Source organism: Papaver somniferum, chromosome 6 (genome assembly GCF_003573695.1).
Source record: "Papaver somniferum cultivar HN1 chromosome 6, ASM357369v1, whole genome shotgun sequence".
NCBI lineage: Eukaryota > Viridiplantae > Streptophyta > Magnoliopsida > Ranunculales > Papaveraceae > Papaver > Papaver somniferum.
The window spans coordinates 103,600,830-103,624,282 of NC_039363.1; the positions used below are offsets into that span (position 1 = coordinate 103,600,830).

Sequence of the window (23,453 nt, forward strand, 5' to 3'; positions counted from 1 at the left end):
GCAGACTATTTATGTATTTTTACTCTTTCAGTTGTTTCAACAAGGAAAAATACATTAACAACTAATACGATTAAAGCTGGGAATGATTTCAGAACCCTGAGAAAAATTTCATACATCAAATCACCAACTAACACTCTTCCATTCAATGGATTATTGTTTTATGAGAGAAGAAAACTGATAAAACCCTTGAAGAGGAATATGTACCAGATGAGAAAGTTCTGGAGAACATCCAAGGTCCGCAATTGTAGAGTGGTTTTTAAAGCTAATATTTCAAGTCCACTTAGATACCAATTTTGGCACTATCCAACTTCAATACATATTGTTAGAGCACTGTTCGGTCGAACTTTCCAAGTTTAGTTGATCAAAACTATATACTTGATTTCTAGTCTACTTATAGCTATGTCTCGGATTAGGATAAAAGTGTGTAGTTGAGATTTAGACTTCACGACGTTCACCAATTGAAGAGGAAGATCTACTGAAGAGCTTGGAGTAACTTCACCAACAAAAGGTATATGGACACTAAAACTTATCTATCACTCAGAAGTTTATTATATTCTATCTTCTAATGAGACTAAGTCGTATATATATATAGACTTTTACATTGTGCACAATTGAAATTTCGAGTCGAGTTTACCTCGTTTATGTATTTCTCAAAATACGTGTTAGAAGATTTTAGCTTTAGCTTAAAAATCATCATCTACTTGACGAGTTTAGTCGGAGACAATTTATTTGTTGGAAACTAAATATTAAGCCAAGATGATCATGTGAAAATTACCTTGAACATCTTACATGATTTGTTTTAGACAATCATTTGATGTTAACTTGGGAAGTTTCGTATTGATCGATTAATCACTTGAAAATTACTTGAAGCTAGTGGTATGTGTAAGATTACCATTCTTCTAAGGATGTTTCAATGATTAAATGAGAGTTTAGGACGACTACCAATGCCTGGATATAACACAGTATGTACACTTTGTATGTGCACTGTGAAGTTCTAGTTCAGGTCCGAAACTCTTGTTTGCGAACGGGTTTACCTGTGAAAAGGTCCGGAGCTGTTGTTCGCATACTCTATTTGCGAACGGCTAGACAAGGCTAAGTCTGGAATTGTTGTCCGCGTACTTTTTTTGCGAAACGACATGACTAGGCCAAAGTCTGAAACTGTGGTTCGCGTACTCTGTTTGCGAACACAGTGGTTAGGTTCTAAAATCGGTAAATATCAAATACATACTCATGAAATCCAGTTCGTTTGTGAATTAAAGTCCCTGGAGCTTTAATGAAATAAGGTATGCGAACTTGTTTTGAAAATCGTGGCATTATGTTCATGAATTGGTTCTTGTATAGTATTTTGTACAACTACAAACCAAACCGATTATGTTTCAAATGGTTCATATATATTTCTATCAGATGATGAACATTTGAATGACTATATTGAAACACATTTAGATTCATTTGATTATCTACCGTGATTTATTGATCATCATATTTGATCTAGAAGTGTTAAATGAATGTGGCTAAACTATAAGTGTTCATGTGGCTAACTTCGGTTAACTATTATTGAGCCAACAAGGTATACACATTTGGGTAAGGTTCATCCATATATAAATATAGGTATATTTCATTTGTGTGTATCAAGCTAATATCATCTAGCGCTGGAGATTGATTGCTTAGTTTCTAAGAAGACTTAGCTTGAATCTTAAATCATTTGTTCATCTAACGGTGAATATCAATTGCTTTGTTACTAAGATATCTTAGCTTTGATTGTAAGCAACCCTGATTTGAAAGACTATACAAGAGAAAACTTTAGCACCTGGGAAACCTAATCCCGACAGCCTCGTGTGTCCTAGTTGCAAACTAGATTCGATTCTTCTTTGACCTAGGTTTTCTAAAATCATTATTAGGTTAACGACTTGAAGACTTCGTAGTGAAGCCATATATCAACTATTTTCTTTGTAGTTGCGTATTCTGATCTTACCTTTTCTATCTTATTGAGTTTTATCTTCTCTAAGATTTACTCGATATTCGCCTCCGATAGGTAAGATATAAAAAGTAATCACAATAGTTCTTCGTCTCAGACTCTTGTGATTCCGCAATAACTTCTTCTGTTAATCAGTTAGGTCATTGTGAGGCAACTAATATTTCTAGGATGCTCTTCGGGAGTATAAGACCGGATTATTTGTTGAGTTTCATGTTCACGTTGATTTATCTAAAGACGGAAATAAAACCAGAATAAACATATTTGTGGGAGACATATTTGTTTATAAGTCTTAGACTTTGGGTCGGTTGTGACTGAGATCAGCTAAGGGAATCACGTGCGTAGAGTCTTGCTGTGATTCAAGAGGCGTAAGGAACACGACTTTACCTTAATCGGTGTGAGACTTGGTTAGGGCTCAACTATATTCCAGTCTGAAGTTAACTTGTAGTAGGCTAGAGTCTGTTGCGGCTTAATACAGTGTGGTGTTCAAATGTGGACTAGGTCCCGGGGTTTTTCTACATTTGCAGTTTTCTCGTTAACAAAATTTCTGGTGTCTGTGTTTTATTTTCCACATTATATTTGTTTATATAATTTAACTATCGCAGGTTGTGCGTAGTTCAATCATAGTTGATAAATCTGACCTTGTTCGTTGGATATAACTTGATTGGCTCTCGGACATTGGTCTTTGGTACCATTCGAGTTATTCTCATATCAATCAGTCTCATAGATTTCTATCTAGTTGATTTACTGATTGTATTGAGAAAGAAATAAAGCTCTTTGATATCTTTCTTGATTGATTCTTACTTTTAAGTTTGTGATCTTGGAATTATATTGGAGTTTAGTCCATGTAGATTGCATAACGAAATGGGTGTGGTTGTTATACCCCCGCGTTTTCACATATTATCAATTGCATACTCGGTTTATGTGGAAGAAGACCAATCTATTTTTTGAAATTGAACCTTTATTCAGAATAGAAGCTTCAGATATTTATCCCGATGTTAAGTAAATCATTGTGGATGAATATCTTGATCATTTTGTCTGAAAGAGTGCATTACCCGTATCTATGAACCATAATCATATTTGTGCATGGGATGTCTTGAAGGTGAACCAGATTTGCTTTATTTCTGAGTGTATATCAAGAAAATCTTTGTGGTACAGTCTGAAATTTTAAAGTTTATCAGAATAGTTTTTCTAAGAGAGTGCAGTACCTTCATCCCCGAATCATGTTTGTGCACATGATGCCGTCAGGGTGAACTATAGATTCGCTTTGTTTCTGGGTGTACACCAATAATTTTTTTTGTGGTATAGTCTGAATTTCCAATGCGTATTAGAAGCTTTTTAGTACAAGGTTACTGCAAATTGATCACATTTTTATTATTATTTATTTTATGATTGGTTGAGGTAATGAAATAATGTAACATGTGCTGTCAAGAACCAAACTAAACAACATATTCAGCAGAATTACATCAGATAAAACATTCACCTCTATGATAAGGTTTTCTAAGGACAAAACAATATATAAAAAAGAAATAAAAAAATCTGATACACATAACATACACGCCCTTTTATCATTCTTCATCCACCAATCGACTAGAACCTATCCTTTCGCAGAGGCTTTAACTTAAACTCCCACCTTTACAACAAAATATTCCTTGACTTACAATTTACTTGTCAACCATCATGTGTCTCGTATTATCAATATGGTGAAGTATATTCTTTACTTTCGAGTTTTAATTTTTGAAGACACCGCTGATATGTCTTACAAGCAAGTGATTATAGGAGGACTTGTGTTTCAAGCCTACACGAGCTTTTAGGTTTCAGTCTTCCTTTTTTTTTTACAGTTTTTCTTTTTATTTCGTACAATCTTTTCCTTTCGCATATTCCACCTTGGGTTCGAGCCCCTCCTTTTATGATCAAACTTAGATTTTCTCGTTTGTGGTGGCAAACATGGACCAAAGCTCCACCGGTCATTAGTAGGGATGTTCATAGTCGGTTTCGGCTTGGTTTCCAGTCAAACCAAAACCGAAATCATTACTATCGGTTTCCAAAAATCTTACCACCACCGAACCATTAACCATCGGATCCGTTCGGTCCCGTTCCAGCGGAAAACCAAAATCATGTCCAGCCCTAGTCATTAATAACTCTCTAGTAGCCGTGTCAAAAAAAAAAAAAAAAAAAACTCTCTGGTAGTGAAACAATCCAATGTAACGGTATGTGTAATCTGACCACCGAATATTACAGTATCTTATAACTTTGGCTTTACCGCTACTGTGCGAATGAAAATTTGTTTCGGAAATGCAGAACTAACTTCTTTCGGACACCAAAGAAAAAACGTTAACTCGGATATCTGAAGCATTTATAGGTCTATATCGGGTTAACTCGGCAAAGTCTTTACTCATAACAGTGAAGAAGAAGAATAAGCGAAAGGAACAAATCACAAATACCTTCAGGTGGAAGAAGAAGAAGAAGAAGAAGAAGAAGAAGAAGAAGATGGGAACCTTGGGGAAAGCCGTTTACACCGTCGGATTTTGGATCCGTGAAACTGGTCAAGCCATTGATCGTCTTGGTTCTCGCCTGCAAGGGAAATATCATTTCCATGAACAATGTATGCTTTACTCAATCCTTCACTTCTAACTCTTTCTCCTTTTGTTTCTTTTCAATATCCTAATGAACCCTAGTTTCCCTTCACAGTTCTGATTCTAATGATATTAACGGAATTATTATCTGATTATTTTGAATGTGATTTAAGCAAGCTCATTTTTTTTTGACATTTCCCCCTTAACTAGATGTCCATTTGGTTGTGAGGGTCGAACTAAAGTTAGGGTTTCCATGATTTTTTTTCTTTAGATTTTGCAATTTAGTTTTGATTAGGACTCGGAATTTGCATTTGTGCTTGAGCGATTTGTATGTTAAAATGACCTTTGACCTTGTTTCAATAATTTTTCTGAAGACACATAGTTGTTATTGGTACCATCACATATTTGGTAATGTTGAACTTGAGTCAAAATATTCAGTATTCAGAACTTGGATCAGAATAGCAGTTTCAGCCATTGAAGTAGTATTTGGTTAGTCAGTTGCAAAATTGGTAGTGTGATAACTGATTGTATCACTGATAAGACTTCGCGGTTATTTTTCAGCTCAGCATTTTTTTCTTTTCTTTTTCCCTTCTGATATTTAGGGATTGTGGTTTAGTTACTTTTCAAGGTATATGTCAAGCTTTTGTGCGTCATAGTTTGAACTTGAAGAACATCCTTAAACCAATAATCCGAGTGCCTCGTGCCTCGTGCATATCATATTGGGTCAGTAGGTCCGTGAACAGTGAGTGTTATTTTACGAGCACCTGGACAAGGACTTTAGGCAGCCATCAAGGTTCCATGGAATTGTCAATGTCTGGAATTGGCAACCAAATAATAATTCATGTTATTGATTCCCCAAGGTCCCAAAGGGCATAAGCCTCTGATTAAAGAAGGACATTTATTTTGAAATTTTCAGATTCCATGTTTCTGTTGATACACAGTCTTTTACTTTCACGACTTTTAACTATTTAGTGTGTCTTCTGCCATGTATGTTTGCAATGTCATTTTCATTTTGTGTTTTTATGTTGTAACGTTTCCTTTTTGAGTTCTCTAATCTTTACTTCATCAGTAGATTGAAAACTGTTGGTTGTTTGTCATGGCATTCTGTGTATGCAATGTAAACACGCGCGTTCGTTTTTCTTTCATCTAATGCTTTTGATACATATCGTCTAAATTCTTTATTATCATGTCATCCAGTATCGAGGCATAGAACACTCATGAACATATTTGACAAAGCTCCGAGCGTTCATAGAGATGCATTTGTTGCCCCCAGTGCATCTATCACTGGAGATGTCCATGTGGGGCGAGGATCCTCTATCTGGTATGGATGTGTTATACGAGGTAAGTTTGTCGTGAGTGGAAGTTAAGGATTTTTTCTTTAGATCGTTTATATCCACATTTACATCTTTAAGTTTAACATATTACTCTTTTTCCAAAGAGACTGTTTTACATTCTTCTCGACCCCTAGTCAATTAAGATGCTTAAAGTTTCTTTGTCTATTAAATGAATGGACATTAGGATTTAGGTGTTCAGAAGATTGTTTATTCCTTTATCAGTTTATCTCCAAGTTAAACATAGTTATAGAATAAATATCGTCAAGAACATTATCTGGTATGTTTAATGTGAGCTTATTAGTGGACACTTGGATTTATCGAACTACTGAAGTGGGGATATCCTCTGAATGCAGATTAGTGGATACTGCGCGATGCCAAACCTATATATAGATTCGTACAGATGGTTGACTATCCTCATACATGGCCTAATCCCATGGACAATGTTGTATCTTGTAGCTGTCCTTGTCCAACTTCACAGGGCCATGTTAAGGCTGATATTGGATAGACATTCTGGTTATGGCTGCATCTCTCAGAACCAAATACTTAGAGCATGAAACTCATTTACATCAAGCATAGAAGACTCTAAACCACTTAAACCACTTTGAACAATTTCTTCGCTAGCCTTAGCTTTAGCTAATCATTCTTATATTTTTTTTGGGGAAACGATCTTCCCTTGTTTCTCGTAGAGTTTCAGCTTAACTGTAACCAACCACTTGAACAATTTATTCGCTAGCCTTAACTTTAGCTAATCATCCTTATATTTTTTTAGGCAGAACGATCTTCCCTTGTTCCTCGTAGAGTTTCAGCTTAACCGCTGGTCGAGTTCATAAATGGCCTCTCTTGTCTGACATATTTTTGTATTTGGCAATGCTTACAAGTTGTTTATGGAAAACAATGATTTTCTATGTGCAGGTGATGCGAACAACATCAGTATTGGTTCTGGAACTAATATACAGGACAACTCTATTGTACATGTAGCAAAATCTAATCTACAAGGGAAAGTCTTACCAACTACCATTGGAGACAATGTTACTGTAGGTAAGAGGACGCTACCACTTCTGGTCATATTAGTGTTTATACATCCATCTCTCATTTTGAAGAGCTAGTTTGATTAAGCATGTATGATAATTAATTATGAATAAACTCGTGTTATAATTTAGAACTTCACACTGAGCAGGTCACAGTGCCATCTTACATGGTTGCACCGTGGAGGATGAGGCTGTTGTTGGTACAGGGGCAACTCTGCTTGATGGGGTAGTTGTCGAGAAACACGCAATGGTTGCTGCTGGGTCTCTAGTGAGACAGGATACTAGGATCCCATATGGAGAGGTTTGTCTGCAAACACAACAGCTTTTTAATATTTTTTGTGTTTAAAACTTTAAAACAACCAAAATGTCACTGTGGCTATACTTTTTTTTTCCCCAATACTCATTGACAAAATCTTCCATCTGCCCATCACATGTATGATGGTTGAACAGCATTCCCCTCAGGTCTCTCAGATTAGTGTGTTTCTCAATAAGTCTCGCCCCTAATCCGTATTCCCTTTACTGTATACCATATTCCATCCTATGGCTATCAAAACCTTACTTTCTTGTGGCATAAAGCACTTGTTGATTGAGCCATCATTGTAGTCAAAGTGTCAACCAGGCTAGAGATATCATGTATACCATGCTCAAAACTTGGCTAACCTTGTAAGCAATTTTCAGATTATTCTTCTCCGATCAACAGTTTCCAGACATTGTCTTTTGTTTTCCTTAACGAAACTGGGTTTACCAAGTTGACTAATGTATCCCAGTGCTCACTTACGTGACAGGTTTGGGGAGGTAATCCAGCGAAGTTCCTGAGGAAACTTACAGAAGAGGAAATATCTTTCAACTCTCAGTCAGCGATCAACTACACCAGCATAGCACAGGCCCATGCAGCTGAGAATGCAAAGTCTTTTGAAGAGACCGAATTCTTAAAGGCACTGAAACTGAAGTTTGCTCATCAAGACGAGGAGCATGATTCAACATCGGTTGCTCTTCATGACAATGCCCTGCCTGACCAATCACCAAAGGTTGCTGCTTAAGTTAAATGTTCTCTAATCTTTAAAGGTTTGTTATCAACACAATTTTATATATGTGAGGGTGTTATGGTGAATTGGGTTTCACTTCAAATAATTTTTGGTACTAAGCCGTGTTGCGGCAATACCAGGCCTCCCCAGGTCTATCAGGAGCACTGTTTTCAGGTTTCTTAGACAGAATTTATGCCACAGATTAGCAGATTTGGATGTTTTCCACCACTGTAAGATGTGATCTTGGTTTAAATTTACTATGAATGTACGTACTTTTGAGGTTCCAGATTGGACAGAATAAGTAATCTTTATGATTTTTTTTATCACAATTCCTGTCTCTACTTGGTGTCTCTTCACAATCAAACAACAAGCATTATGGTTATAAGACTGGTAAACTAGTATTACTAGTGGTGTGGACGTGGTTCCCACGATTAGACTTGTAAAGTCAAGCATGGAAACAAGAGACTTAGAATTAGTTGACTATGTATATAAAATACTATAATATGGTTCAGGACTTTTCAGGTCTTTGGAATTTTGCTACAGAAGTTAGTGATATATAGATGTATTACTTTTCCTTCCATTTTTTAACTTAATTTTGACCTAATCCAAATTTCTGTTGGTAACTATTAGACTGTGATGATTTCACTTGCAACCAAAGCTTTCTCCTTCTTTAATGGCCGCAATGATTTAGGACTTGAGAAGACATTATTATTGTCTGTAACATGCCCATGTGATGGCTTTGTAATTTTAATCCTAGTGTAGTTTTGTACACCTACATTGGAAAATGCTGCTTATTTCGAACATCTTGGACCCTCAGCAAGTCAGCAGTGACTAGAGGTAAGTAAGTGGACTCAGACAATTCGAGAACCAAAGTTAAAGGGAATGTCTTTAGTTTTAGTACATTAATTTATGTTTTAGTTCAGAACCTACATATTCCAAAGAAAGCCAAAGGAAAACATACGTCTAATGATTAAAGTAAATAAAAAGAAGTTGAAATTTACTGTTATCATCAAAATCATCATTTTCATGGGTCCAAAACTAATATTTCCAAGAGCAAAAATTCATAAAAGAGCTATTATAAACGAAATGCAAGACACTTGATTTGACTGAAAGTAAACGAAGTGACTTTAATGGCCATTGGTTTTGGAAGATTTTATCTAGAATCTTTTGCTAGATTTTGATGCCCACATGCATAATGTACATTTACTTTCGGCACAACCATGGTAGAGTTGACTACATCATTAAGGAAACTAATTGGGGAGGATTAGTAGTCTTTTTAATCAGAGAGGAGCAACAGGGAGAGAATTAAAGAGACATATTTCACTTTTGTACTTGTCATTCAAACTTCACAGACCAAACATGTAAAAAACAGCTACTGGTGCATGATGTACAGTACTACGGTGCATGCAGCAGCAACAAGGAGTACTATTTCCCCACGATGAGCACATGTTGAGCAAAAACTTCTGTTCTCTTGTTGCCAAGACTGGTAAAATGCGTCACCCATCTAAACCCTATAACCTTTCGAGACCCATAATAAGTTTTGGCTGAATAATTACGGACCAGTATCCTTGCGGCAGCTTGGAGGAAAAAAATGGAAACAATCAGATATTAACCGCGTTTTGCACGGTGGGATGCAATTGTGGTGCAAAGCTGTGAATGAGAGTTACCAAATTTTGGGAGTAATAGGTAGGGCTGCACATGGTTCGGTTTTTATCGGTTTTTGGCAAAACCTAAACCGAAACCAATGTACTCGGTTTTCCAATAATTAAAACGAATGAAACCGTATAGCCTATTCGGTTTATTTGGTTTCGGTTTCTACTCGGTTTTGTTAAAAACTAGACGGTTTTTGGTTAACCGAATGATTTGTAAACAATAATGTGTCAGTGCTTTAACTCGAATAATCCTCCTAAGAGTCCTAACCATTCATTAACTACAATTCATCAGTGTGAAAAGATTCATTCTGCTATGAGAAATTGAAAAATAATAGAGGTTCGCAGTATCGAGCTAAGAAAAACCCCAAACATATTTTAATTACATATTAATTGAAACAAAACTAGTGCAGTTGCTGGCTCCCAAGCTACCTCTCCTCCTTCCACGGGAACTCCTGCGAATGATAAACAAACAGAGATGAGCATACAAATGGTGGATTCACAAATCATTTTCAACATTCCCAAGCAATAACAACAATAACAAATAACAACATTCCCAAGCAAAATAAACAAGATCAGCAGCATATGGTCGACATATTTCCAATCATTTTCAGTCGATAAGCTAAGTCTTTCGCAGCAAGGACTGATCACTTCTCTGCACTCTTTTAATTGATCTACCAAACCCAAACCATACTCAGAGTACATAATACGGCCTACCCAGAATCAAAACTTCCAACCTAGTTGAACTACCAGGTGTAAGTCATTCTCATTGGCATAATGGGGATTTCGCAGGAAAACAATGTCAAGAGTCTACTACCTAGTCTAAGCTATGAATAAGCAATTAACAACTACTGATTAGTCAAACTGAGGTAACGAACAACTATAACCTGATGCTAACCAACATTTATAGGCAAGTATTTCTCAACTTAATATAAAAAATCAAAGACATATCTATTCACAATATATTAGGGCACTACGAAGTTCAGAGGATATAAAGTTTAAGGTTCATTAAAAGGAATATGCATATGGAAAACAAGTCAGTACACAAGCCCAACATAAAGTGGTGTTTTGGATGATCATACTGTTGTGTGTCATAGTGCTACTAGAAAAACTTACCGCTAACCCGTTAAATCATTTATAATCAACTTCACGATAACAAAGTTGAATCTTCTTCTTCATCATCATCTATGTCAATGCGGATGAACTTAGAAGTTGCAATAGAACCTAAAAATTCTGCAAGAAATTACATCAATAAGTGACAAACAATGAGTAGAGAAAATAACAAATCAGAATTTTACAAAAGTGAGTAGAGAAAATACCTGAAACATCTTCGGCATCATCAGTTCCTAAGGTGTTTGGATCAAGATCAACCGGTGTCCGTAACCAGCTTTGCGTGCAAGTCAACGCCTCAACTGTCTTAGGCAGCAGTGAACTTCGATATGAATCAATAACTCGCCTTCCAGTACTAAAGGCAGATTCCGAGGCAACATAAGAGACTGGTATGGCTAGTATATCTCTCGCCATGTGTGATAATACAGGATACCTTGTACTATTAGTCCTCCACCAACCTAAAATTTCAAACTAAACACAGATAGGGCTAATTCTCGGTTCACGTTTCTCCTCTAAATATAACTCCAACTCAGTTTTCCCCTCAACATTGTCATCCTCCTCATCTTTTCTTGCTCTCTCTGCTATTAGACTAGCATACGCGGAATCTTCATCATCAGTAACCCCAAAAGATTGAGTAACATTGTTACAATCACTTGTGGCACTAGACATGTTTTCATCATTTGCATAGAGACACTTGTACTCTTCGAAAATTTCTTGAAAATCAGTTCTCACATAAGTCGATAAGTGTTTACCTAATGACGGACCCGTGATATCTAAAGTATCAAGAATAAAATTTAAACCTTTCATTTTCTCACGTGGATCAAGCAAAACAGCAATGAACATGAGAGTGTTCATTTTCTCATATTCTCCCCAATACTTATTAAACTTGTCTAGCATTTTAGTGCCCATACCAGAGAGAAATGGATCTGAACTTTTTACCCATGTGTTCATTGTTCTATGAATGACACTTACGTTAAACAAGAACTCATGTGAAGTAACACGAGTACAGTAAGAAAACTTGACAGTCAAATCATAGAATACCTTTAAAATTTTTCCAAATAATCTTGCATTGGCCCAATCTTCCATATATGGAGCATGTATAGGAGGCGGAGCAGGGGCCTTCTTCTTGCCTTTGTTATGAGCAAGAGTACAAGCTTCTTCCATGTCAACATCATCACTAGCACCGGTAGAAGTAGAAAATACAGGAGGGATGGATCTTTCGTTGAAACAAAACTTCTTTTTGAAAGCCTTATCTTCCCGTGCTAGCCTTTCAAAAGCTTTCTGATATCTACAAGCAGCTTCCAACATCATGTAAGTGGAATTCCATCTTGTATCCACATCTAAAACTAAACCTTTTCTGCAATCTATCTTTTCTTGTTTAACACAATCCATAAACTTACTCAACCTAGCAGGAGAACTCATCACATGCTTCACCACTGCCCTTACTCTCTTAATAGCCATGTGATACTCTCCCAAGCCAGCATTCACAACAAGTGCAAGCACATGAGCAGCACATCTAACTTGCATAAACTTAGTATTCGGTACACCATTTGAACTAATGACTTGCTCCTTTAAATGACCATCCTCCCTTAGATAATCAATAGCTAAATCATTAGCACTAACATTGTCAAGCGTGATAGTAAAAACCCCAGGAAGTTCCCAATCTAACAAACATTCCTCTAACATCTTCCCAATTACCTCACCTGAATGACCTAAAATTTGGAAAAAAGTTGATTACCAGTTTGTGCAGCTTCCAATCTTTATCAATAAAATGCGCAGTTATAACCATGTAGCTTTTATTTTGGGCATTTGAGGTCCATGTGTCAGTGGTGAGACAAACTCTCACATTGTTTTCCTTGAAGTAGTTCTTCATCTTCTCCTTTTCAACTTCGTACAAATATAATACACCCCGCGAAATGGTCATACGAGAAGGGATCTTGAATCTGGATTCAAGTACCCTACAAAGTTCCTTGAACCCTTCTCCTTCAACCACTCTAAACGGCTGCTCATCTAAAATCACAAATAAAATCACTGCCTTTGTACATGCATCTTGATTAAAAGTTGCCGCAACCAATTTTCCTTCTTCTCCTAGCCTAGCCGGTTGAAAATCAAGAGTTTGCTGTCCTTTTTCCTCCTTGGGCTTCTTTTTACATATCTTCAAATGATTATTCATACCACCTGTCCCATACTTGGTACCCTGAGCTGCAATCTTTGTCTTACAGTGGCGACATTTTGCATATTTCGAAGGTGATGGTGGGACTTTGATGGACTGGGAGACTCAGTCGTGACTCGTGAGGAAGAACGAAAGAAGAAAAGAACGAAAGAAGAGAAGACTCAGTCGAGTGAAGTAAGTTATTAGGGTTAAATATCCCCATCCACGGCCTAAAATCATTTAATCCTATGGTCACTATTAATCGGTTAACCAATTGGTTTTTGGTTCGGTTTTGAGATAAAACCTAAACCGAAACCGATACCGATACTGTCGGTTATCTGAAACTGGCAACCATTAATAAACCATAGGAATATGATTATGATTCGGTTCGGTTAAAAATCTTCGATTTCGGTTTCGGTTTTCGGTTATGGTTGGATTTTGTGCAGCCCTAATAATAGGTACCTAAGCCAAAACATCCGTCAAACCATACGACGTTTCCGTAATCACTGTAGCAGCCCTGGGGGGTTGTGGTCTGATGAGAAACAAAAACGAAAGAAAGAGAAAAGGAGTATCAGGGTTAGAAACTGGTAGGACCAGCATATGAAAGCGCGCCGGTTTTGATCTTTTAAAACTCGGTGCTAAATTATTGCAGAGGAACCCAAGGAATATCAATTAACTTTTGTCTCTTTTTCTCCCCGATTAATCGCCGCGTTATTATTCTATTATATCCACAAATTCAACCATAAATTTCGCTAAGCTGCGGTTTGACCATGTCCCGTATAACCACGCGTCAAATTTTGTTTAAGACCCGAGATGAACCGTTGGATAGGAATATATTTACACATATGCCCTCGTGGCGGTATATTGAGTTTTGATGTTAGTGAGCACTGTATGTTATCCTCCTTTGATGGGGTTCACAGGAAAACCGGTTCTGTCCCAGTATGGTTCTTGGAATATATTAAATCTTATTAAAAACATTTTTTTTTCAAAAAATATTCCAAAGAAACATGATGTATGCCATTGGCAAAAGTAGTTTGTGTGTTAACGACGTTTTCATAATAAACCAAAAAACATGATGATCATATTTCTATCATTAGCAATGGTGGGATCTTATTCGGATAAATTCTACAAATTTAGTATTGGATTCATGCAGACTATTAGTTAAACTTATCAGTCTAATCCAACATATTTATGTAGCACAAACTGGTCCAGAGTCCAGACTGCCTTCCATAGTCAGCTACACGCTCACTGTTCAAATCAAAAGAAAACACAAAGGACAAATCAGGTGTTATCAACTTATCATGGAAGTGAACTCAATATCGAAAAAACTTTCGCAAGCCCAGGCAAAGTATATAAACAAAAAATATAACTCTGCGGCGGACCACATAGTAAAAGAAGCTTGAGTAAATCATCTTCGGCACAGGTTCTCTCATATTCAACACAAGGTTTTAAAATCTAGTATTATTTCCGATGTTTTTGATAAAGATGAGATCTTAAACATGTTGTACTATAATTCTTGATTAATATAAATCGTGTTTACATAAAGAAAAAAATGTTTATCATGGAAAGTTTGGAATTGATTCAAGCAATTTATAAAATAGGGTCTTGCTTTTTGAGTATAAAAAATTTGAATGGAGACAATTAAACATGCAAACAAACTATCAAAGGCGTGAAAGAAACAAGTAGAAAATAGAAAAAGATAGGGACAGTTTGATGTGGAGAGGTCCGAAACAAAAACCGAAAGTACTCCATCCGACTTATCTATCAAATAATTGAGCCTTGCTACGAAAAGACTATATAGCTAAAACCAGTGCTCAAGAGCAAACATAATTTGGCATTTTTATGATGCCTACTACTCATATTAACAATTCGCTGACTGAGAGGCACTAATATTTACAACTAAGAAGGGGTTGGGTTCCCTTTTTTTATGTTTAGTCAACATAATCACATAGATTTTCATAACCATTTTTGTAATAATATTAGGTACGTAGCTAACGCTAACTAGAGTGGTCCTCATATACCATCACCATTATTAACATCCCTTTTTGTGTTTAATCAACCAAACAGAGATTCAAAAGCTATCATTTGGTGCCTCTAAGAGCGTCCACAGTGGTGCGACTAAAACCAAAGATCAAATACCATAAAAATGATCAAAATTTTGGTTTAGTCGGCGATGTGACGCTAGGGTGAAAGATCAAATTTGGTCGAGCGTAAATTTAATCACCGCATGAAAACGGACGGACATTTAAATTACGTTTGATTACAGGGGCGGATATTTATATTACGTTTGGGACGGGCGGATGTTAAATTAACGCCTCACGACATGCGTAATTATAAATTACGTTCCATATGAGACGGGTTTTTAATCTCCGCCTGATTAACAGGCGTAAACTCAAAGCTACCCCCGATGGAACGTACGTCAAAATTCCGCCCGTAAGAGGCGTAAATATAAATTACGTTTAGATGTGAGTATAATAAATCTCCGCCTGTTGGTTTTGACGGGCGTATAATATGTTTCCGCCTGTCGGTTGGTGGACAGAACCAAATCCGCTTGCTATGGTTTTCTCGTAGAGTGTCCTATTAACAAGAAGCTGCAATATGAGATTTCTAGTAATACGTTAATGAATTATAAAGGTTCGGCAATGAGAGAGAAAGACTCAAGTTCAATCTCTAGGATGTGAGTTACACTAGTTTCCACATTGAGGGTGGATAACTCACTTGATATCGATCCCATGTTTGTTTGTAACCCAGTACTACACGTGACACATATAGCACAAGGGCACTGCGGGCAATGGCATCTAGCAGGAATGCTGATCTGCATAAATATCATCATATGTTTGTTTACGTTTGGGACGGGCGGAATTTTGTTCTACGCATGGAAGGGGCGTAAAATTATTTTACGCCTGAGTCAGGCGTGCTTTAAGACTCCGCCTATTGAGAAGCGGATTATAGGTTTACGCCCGGTGAAGCGTAAATTTTAGTTACGCCCGTCTCAAACGTAAACTTGTATTCCGCCCCAGCAACGAACGGATAAATAATTTACGCCCGTTAACAAACGTACTTCTTGTTTACGCCCAGAAACAAGCGGACTTTAAATTTCCGCCTGACTATATTAGGATTTGGTATTTGATCGCGATCAAATATGGTATGAGATTTGATCTTTGGATGGGATTTGATCTTTACTCCGTCCCACTGCGTTACGATTTCATCCCAAATTTTTGGTTATACTCGCCCATTGTGGATGCTCTAAGGCCCAAATTAGTCTTTATTTAGGAGTGTGCACTTTTCACTCAAACACAGCAAAATAGAAAAAATCCACGATTATAGAAACTCAAAAATTAAGCAAAATTTCCCATTTCACCTCTAAATTTGATTTAATACTTTTTCAAGTTTGAGTCCTATTTTTCATGAACAAATCCACCTAAATAGATTTTTTCTTTTTTTCCTTTTATATGTTTAATGAGATTTCTAAACTCATAAGCGAAAACTCGGATCCGCTAACTTCCTATTCGAGAATCAGGTTCCTGGACAACTAACCAGGCAAATCCCCGATGGTTAGCTAGCTAGAACCATTGCCATTTCTCATAAACAGATCCAAGTTAGCTAGACCAGTCTCACTTACCATCCAACATCCATCCCAAATTATGCACAACTTTTAAAATGGATTTTTACAGGAATTTGGAAAAATGACAGTGAATACCCACTTTCTACATTATTACCGGAATAACCGGTTAAATTGTATAAATCGGCGATTTAGTTAAATAAAGAAAAGAAAATGGTACAGCACTACAGCCAGTAATGTTCTCTACAGTAAAGTACAGATAGTCATAGTCATAGAGAGAGTCACCTCCTCCTTTCTCTCTCCCCTGAGTTTCCGTTTTCACATCGTTTCCCTTTTTCCTCCTTTCCCTTTCATCTTCTTCTTGATTCTGATTCTCAACTCAGATTTTTTTCTGAGTTGAGAGAAGAAAGAAATTTCAGAAACCCTAGAAAAAAGTGTGATTGGTCTCTGTCTGTCTAATGGCGGATTTTGCAGTGAAGAAAAGTTCAGCTAAGAAAGTATCTAATAAAGGGAATGGAAATGGATATACTGGCGGCGGCGGTGGTGGTAGTAAGACTGTGTATGATGATGTATTTGGAGGTCCACCGAAATTTGGAGTTCCGAGTATTGGTTCTTCTGGAATGATTGATGATTATAGTGAGATTTTTGGGAGTTTTAATTCATCTCGTGTTTCTTCTATACCTATTTTGGATCTTCCTGTTGTTGATGAAAAAGATGTTTCGATTGATGTAAGGAGTTCGAAATTTGATTATTCTGAAGTTTTTGGTGGTTTTAATGGGTTGGATTTTGCTGTCTCGTATGAAGAATTGTTGGCTGCGGAATCTAAAGGAGGTGGAGGCGAAAGTTCTTCTGATGACGCCTGGTAAACACTTTGCTTCAATTTCATTTTCTTTTTTTTTTTTTTTTTTTTTTTTTTTTTTTTTTTTTTTTTTTTTTTTTTTTTTTTTTTTTTTTTTTTTTTTTTTGTTGTTGCTTTTTTGTTAAGAGCAATATGTTAGTGTCGAACTGGGGAATATTTGTGGAAAATTGATTAAACAGCAAAAAAAATTAGATTTTGGCTCTTAATGAAGATGATTGGAGAAGGGTTTTGATTGTGATGAGCTGAAATGAAGAAAGGGAAGTTTAACAATTGACCAAGAAAAAATTGTACAGCATTCCTAGGTCATGGAGTTGGTAGGAAAGAATCATTTTGCAAGGCATTTGAGTCCATAGCTGGCGGAGTAATTCAATTTCTTGGTTCTTTAATGGGGGTTAAGACCTACTGTGAAATGGAGGGACAAGAATTTTGTGAGATAGGATATTTGAGACTAGAAAGAGTTTTTTTGAAGATTTTCTTCTTGCCCTTTTTGGTTGGGGGCTGGAAGTGTCACGTTGTCGAATTGGGTAACAAGCAGAGAAATTAGATACCAATGGTTTAGATAGTCGGTTCACAATATTATATATAATGAAGAATAGAATCTTATAGTTGTAAGAACCTGTTGCATACAATTTGTTGTAATTTTATTTACTTGTCTGATCCCTGATGTTATCCGGAAGAAACAAACATCTCTGAAATTGATAGGCTGAACATATAAAGTTAAGGACCTTACATGTTTGTTATCTAAATATGGTTTGGTGAATGTGCAGGACCTCGGCGGAAACAGGTTCTCCCTCAGAGGGGTCAAACGAAGATCCTGCTTGTTCAGAAACCAATCAAACCTTCTCAAATGAAGAGTCTTATGAGTCTGATGGTATAAAGCAGTTCAACGTGTCGTATCAAAAGTCTAATCAGATAAGCAGAGATGGCGAGATTACTGCAACCACCCACATAGCTCAACTTAATTCTGTTCCAGCATTTACATTTTTAGTGGATGAAAGCATTCCTTCTCAAAAAGCAGAGGACAACACGTTGGACCAGGTAACCAAATTCCATAGTCTTGATTTGGATTTTGGTGATCACGTAAATGAAGAAAAAGATCTCGAGGAAACCATATCAGACCAGTCCGTCTATCATGGCATTGCACAAATATCTGAATGTGATGCAAAACATCAAACAAACCATCTCAAGGAGACCATTTCCTACGAACCTTTCTTTCCGGCTGTCAGAGAGCTTTCTGAAAGTGATTCGGTACATCAAAGAAACCATCTCAAGGAAACTATCTCATTCCAACCTATCTCTCATGCTGTGAGGCAGATTTCTGAAGGTGATTCAATACATCCTAAAAACCATCTCAAGGATACTAGTTTAGGCCAGTCTGTTACTGTAACTCATATTCCCGAGAGAGCTCTGGAACCTCATGGAAAGCCTGGCGGAAACGGAACTCATCCCAGTAAGGGGTATCTAACAGTCTCAGAAATTAATCTTAAGACAAATCCCTGTCATGTAACTCATATTCCAGAGAGAGCTCTGGAACCTCCAGCAAAGCCTGGTGGAAATGGAACTCATCCCAGTAAGGGGTTTGTAACAGTCTCAGAAATTAATCTCAGGACAAATCCCTGTCATGTACCGCCTCCATCAAGACCACCACCAAAAGTATCTATCTGGCGAGGAGATTCCAAGATATATACAGCTTCACACCCAAGGGCTTCTGACAATTCTGTCCTTCAAAGGGCTGTTAGTGATAGTTCAGCACAATTCTTTGACGTGGAAGTAGATGCAAGTTCATCCGCTGAAGCCTCTGCAGCTGCAATGAAAGAAGCAATGGACTTTGCCCAAGCAAGACTTAAAAGTGCAAAAGAATTAATGGAAAGAAAGAAGGATGGCCTTCAAAATCGTAAGAAGTTGGGTTTGAAGGACGAGTCTAAATCTATGAAAAAAAGGGAGTTGGAAGCTGCACCTCAAGCTCAATGTTCGAATGAGAAGCCTAATGACATACCTGAGCATGCTGACAAGGAAATAAAAGGTATCAATGTGGAGGATAGGGCCTCGAGGGTAGTAGAGGTTGATGAAGATTCGGGGGTGACTGGAAAGAAAATTGTCAATGCATCTGAAGAGATGGCTGAACAAAATTATAGGGAGGAGACTGGATCAATGCGAGCATCTCATGGGGAAGAAGAAGATGGAGAATGGAAGGTAGAGGAGCAATATTATGAGTTAGTGCAAACAGTTATTCCGAGAGCAGTTACGGAGACCTCCAAACATGAAAGTGTAGAAGACATGAAATCCACTCCAAGAGAATCAGAAGTAGCTCATGATGAAAACACAAAACCAGCTCACGAGCTTAATATGCGAGGAGAGTACGATAAGGAATTGGATGTTGCTCAAGAGGTCTGCAATCATGAAAGAAATGACAATCATTGTAATGTGGAACTTGAGAAGGAAGACGATGAAAAGAAGCTAAAGGAACCTAGCGATGAATCTGTATCTAAACTTGAACAGACCCATGTACAGGAGGAGATTCAGCAGTTTCAGGAAGAGAAATGCAAACGCGAGGAATTCGAGGAGAGAGAAAAAATGGCACGTGAAAGGCAGGAACATGAGAAGAGACTTGAAGAGGCTCGTGAACAAGAAGAAAATGAGAGGAGGCATGTTGAAGAAATTGAGAGGAGGCAAATAGAAGAAAATGAGCGTGAAGAAAGCAAGAAGAGGCTTAAAGAGTCTCGAGAGAGAGAAGAAGAAGATGCAAAGCTTTTAAAGGAAGCCCAGGAGCTAGAAGAGAAGCGACGAGAGGAAGCTCATGAACATGAGAGAAGACTTAAAGAGGAACTTGAAAGGGAAGAAAATGAGAAGAAACTAAAAGCAGCTCATGAAAGGGAGGTAAACGAGAAGAGACTAAAAGAAACTCGTGAAAAGGAAGATAATGAAAGGAGAGAAAGAGAAGCTCTCGAGAAGGAGGAAAATGAAAGGAGATTAAGAGAAGCTCTCGAGAGGGAGGAAAATGAAAGCAGACTAAGAGAGAGTCTCGAGAGGGAGGAAAATGAAAGGAGACTAAGAGAAGCTCTCGAGAGGGAGGAAACTGAAAGGAGACTAAGAGAAGAGAAGGAGGAATTTGAAAAGAGGCAAACAGAGACTCGTGAGAGGAAAGAAAAAGAGGCTCGTGAGCAGGAAGAGAACGTGAGGAGACAACAAGAGCTCAAGAAGGAGGAGAATGAGAAGAATGCGAAAGCAGCTCAAGAGGCACTTGTGCATAGTCAGGGTGAGGAGAATCTGAAAGCGTCAGCTGGATGCCTAGAGAATGCTGATAGTGGGAATACAAAGAAGGCAGCCGAAGAAGCATGTAGGCAGGATGAAGATAAAGTTTTAGCTCAAATGTCGAGCGAACCTGATCTCGAGAAAATGAAGGAAGTTGATCATGGGACTAAGTTACAGGACGGTGAAAAGAATTTTGCAGAAGTTCAAGCCGTTGTTTTGCAAGAAAAAATTGAGAGGAGTAAGAAAATGTCCCAAGGTACTCTTGACAACAATAGTGCAGCCCAGAGAAAGAAGCAGTTGGTTGAAAATGGGAGGAAACTGGAAGCAGCTCATCCCACTAACGTTATGGATGCGAATGGTCTTAATGTAAGTAAAAATATCGAGAAAAAAGATAAGGCTGAATCACTTTCGCTGGAAGAGAGGGAGAAGGAGAAAAGGATGCAAAGAGAAAGGGACCGCGAGGTAGAGCGCTTGAGAAAGGTCGAAGAGGATAGAGAAAGGGAAAGGGAAAGAGAAAAAGATAGGATGGCAGTTGAAAGAGCAACTAGAGAAGCACGTGAAAGGGCACTTGCTGATGCCCGCGAACGAGCGGAAAGGGCAGCAGTTGAGAGAGCAACTGCTGAAGCTAGGCAAAGAGCTGTTGCTGAGGCCCGAGAAAGATTAGATAGGGCTTCTGCTGTGGCACGGGAGAAATCAGTAGCTGAGAAGTCTTTTACTGAAGGCAAAATAAGGGCAGAGCGTGATGCCAGACTTAAATTAGAGCGTGCTGCTGTGGAGAGAGCAACTGCAGAGGCTAGGGAGCGTGCTGCAGAAAAACTGAAGTCTGATAAGGCTGCTTTTGGTGCAAGAGATCGGACAGAAAGAACTTACTCCGAGAAGTATTCATCTACTTCCAGGGATAGTGGAATAAGGCACAGTTCATCTTTCTCTGTGAGTTACAATCATCTTAAACTGTATGGTATTACATCTACTATTCCTTCATGAATATTTCTTTGATGTCATTCATTCTTATGGTAACTAAATAATCAATTACAGGATTTACGGGATACTCAACACCAAAGCTCAGGCGCTTCCAATAGTTTCCAGAGATACTCTAACTCTTCCAACCATGGTGTGTGGTTCTATTAAGCTGCCTCAGATTTGGTTACATGATTCAGCATTTATTTTTATCGCGTTTCATTTATGTTTCGGCTACGGCTCCCAATATCTTTTGTCAATATCATTTTGCAGCATCCAACGTTGGTGAGCGATATCAAGGAGCTGAAACTGAATCAGCTCAGAGGTGTAAAGCTAGATTAGAGAGGCATCAACGAACAGTTGAGCGTGCAGTAAGTCTAATCTTTTCCTTTCAAGGTGGATGGGTTGGTTTTCCGAAGCCAAAATGTTCTCATGCTTTCTGTTCACTTTCCAGGCAAAGGCTTTAGCAGAAAAGAACATGCGGGATCTTCTTGCTCAGAGAGAGCAAGCAGAGAGAAATGTACATAGTCTTTTCACGCTCTTAAGAATTTCTGTAGACCATTGACTTTGAATAAGTATTCAAGATCTAACTTTGAATTTTGATTTTAGAGATTCTCAGATACTCTGGATGCAGAGGTCAGAAGGTGGTCGAATGGGAAAGAAGGAAACTTGCGAGCATTGCTGTCAACGTTGCAATATGTATGTGGTGTGGTTTTATATTGGTATTGAGTATTCTTATTCTGCTTACTTATTGCTCTTTTGGCAGATACTTGGTCCGGACAGTGGTTGGCATCCAGTCCCATTGACAGAAGTAATAACAGCTGTTGCCGTAAAGAAAGCCTACAGGAAAGCCACTCTTAGTGTCCATCCCGATAAATTGCAGCAACGAGGTGCTACCATTCAGCAGAAGTATATATGCGAGAAGGTTTTCGATCTTTTAAAGGTGCATTTTTTGGCCCTTTCATATAATCAATTGGAGAATGCATCATACAAATCTCATCTGGTTCCTGTCAATGGTTTGCTCAACTTTCTACTGGTCTTTAAAGCCCTATGCCCCTAGTACTTACAGCCTCAGTATACTTTTTGATCTATCTTGTTGCTTAGGGACCCCAACAGGCTCTTCTTGTTAGGGCCGCGACAATCCCCTCTTTACACATGAACAAACAATTTTAGGTGTTCAACACAATTAGCGTGTAAGCCTTACGGTAATATGTTAGTTCTCGCATGCCTTGACAAAGAAATTAAAAAGAAATCATTGGTCACACTTAGATTGGTATGTACACCTCCATAAATTAAAAAGAAAGTTCTCAAGGCTAGAGGGTCGATCAGAACTTTTAGGGATCTACTGACGAATTTTGATGAACTAATTTGCCAGTAAGTTCATCAGAATTTCATAAAAAGGAAAGAAATACCCCTCCATTATTAGCTTTATAGAAAAACAAAGCGCCAAAAAGAAGAAAGAAGGCTCCTCTTTTTTGTTTTCTGGCTGTGTTGCATCTTTTCTTGTCTGGATACATAATCATCTTGTTATCATGCACTACAAATTGTATTTCATCATCTTTACTTTTACTTTTTTCCCCCACCTTGTCAAAGTTTGTTTCCTTCGAAATGTTATTCAAATCCTAATTTGTTTTGTATTTTCTAATGCCACAGGAGGCTTGGAACAAATTCAACTCAGAGGAGCGCTAATAGTGAAGGCCTCGTAGGAAGTGCAATTAGTGTTGGCTTCTGCATTTCTTTTTTGCTGGTGCATGCCGATAGTTTTTGGGTTTGGGGGGTCACATTCTTGTAATTTTAAAATCTTAATTAGTAGTGAAGTAAATATTTATTTTGTTTAGAGCTTTTTGCAGGCATTCTTTCTTGTATATGGCCACAGCTCTAGTATAGTCAGTCACCTGTAGCTCTAGAAAACTGTCTAATCAGTTTATCTCGGAAATCTAATTATAATTTCTTCAATTAGTGTTCCTTCCAAATGGC

The 23,453-nt window shown here is 37.8% G+C and overlaps 2 protein-coding genes across 3 annotated transcripts; both read left to right on the plus strand.

Moving 5' to 3' along the window:
- Positions 1 to 4,372: 4,372 nt before the first annotated feature.
- LOC113288669 (gamma carbonic anhydrase 3, mitochondrial-like) lies at positions 4,373 to 8,264 on the plus strand. Its single transcript, XM_026537783.1, has 5 exons — positions 4,373 to 4,577; positions 5,746 to 5,889; positions 6,795 to 6,920; positions 7,060 to 7,211; positions 7,696 to 8,264. Exons 1-5 carry the CDS (start codon positions 4,463 to 4,465, stop codon positions 7,948 to 7,950), a joined length of 792 nt encoding a protein of 263 aa, XP_026393568.1. The 5' UTR covers positions 4,373 to 4,462; the 3' UTR covers positions 7,951 to 8,264.
- An 8,401-nt stretch (positions 8,265 to 16,665) lies between these two features.
- Positions 16,666 to 23,444, plus strand: LOC113288670 (auxilin-like protein 1). 2 transcript variants are annotated; one of them, XR_003330683.1, is made up of 8 exons: positions 16,666 to 17,270; positions 18,035 to 21,449; positions 21,555 to 21,630; positions 21,750 to 21,847; positions 21,931 to 21,996; positions 22,096 to 22,175; positions 22,243 to 22,419; positions 23,130 to 23,444. XR_003330683.1 is itself a non-coding variant. In XM_026537784.1 (8 exons), exons 1-8 carry the CDS (start codon positions 16,867 to 16,869, stop codon positions 23,163 to 23,165), a joined length of 4,362 nt encoding a protein of 1,453 aa, XP_026393569.1. In that variant the 5' UTR covers positions 16,667 to 16,866; the 3' UTR covers positions 23,166 to 23,444. The 2 variants fall into 2 exon arrangements, 1 of the variants encoding a protein (XP_026393569.1); XM_026537784.1 differs by having other exon boundaries at positions 16,667 to 17,270; positions 22,086 to 22,175.
- The last annotated feature ends 9 nt before the right edge of the window (positions 23,445 to 23,453 follow it).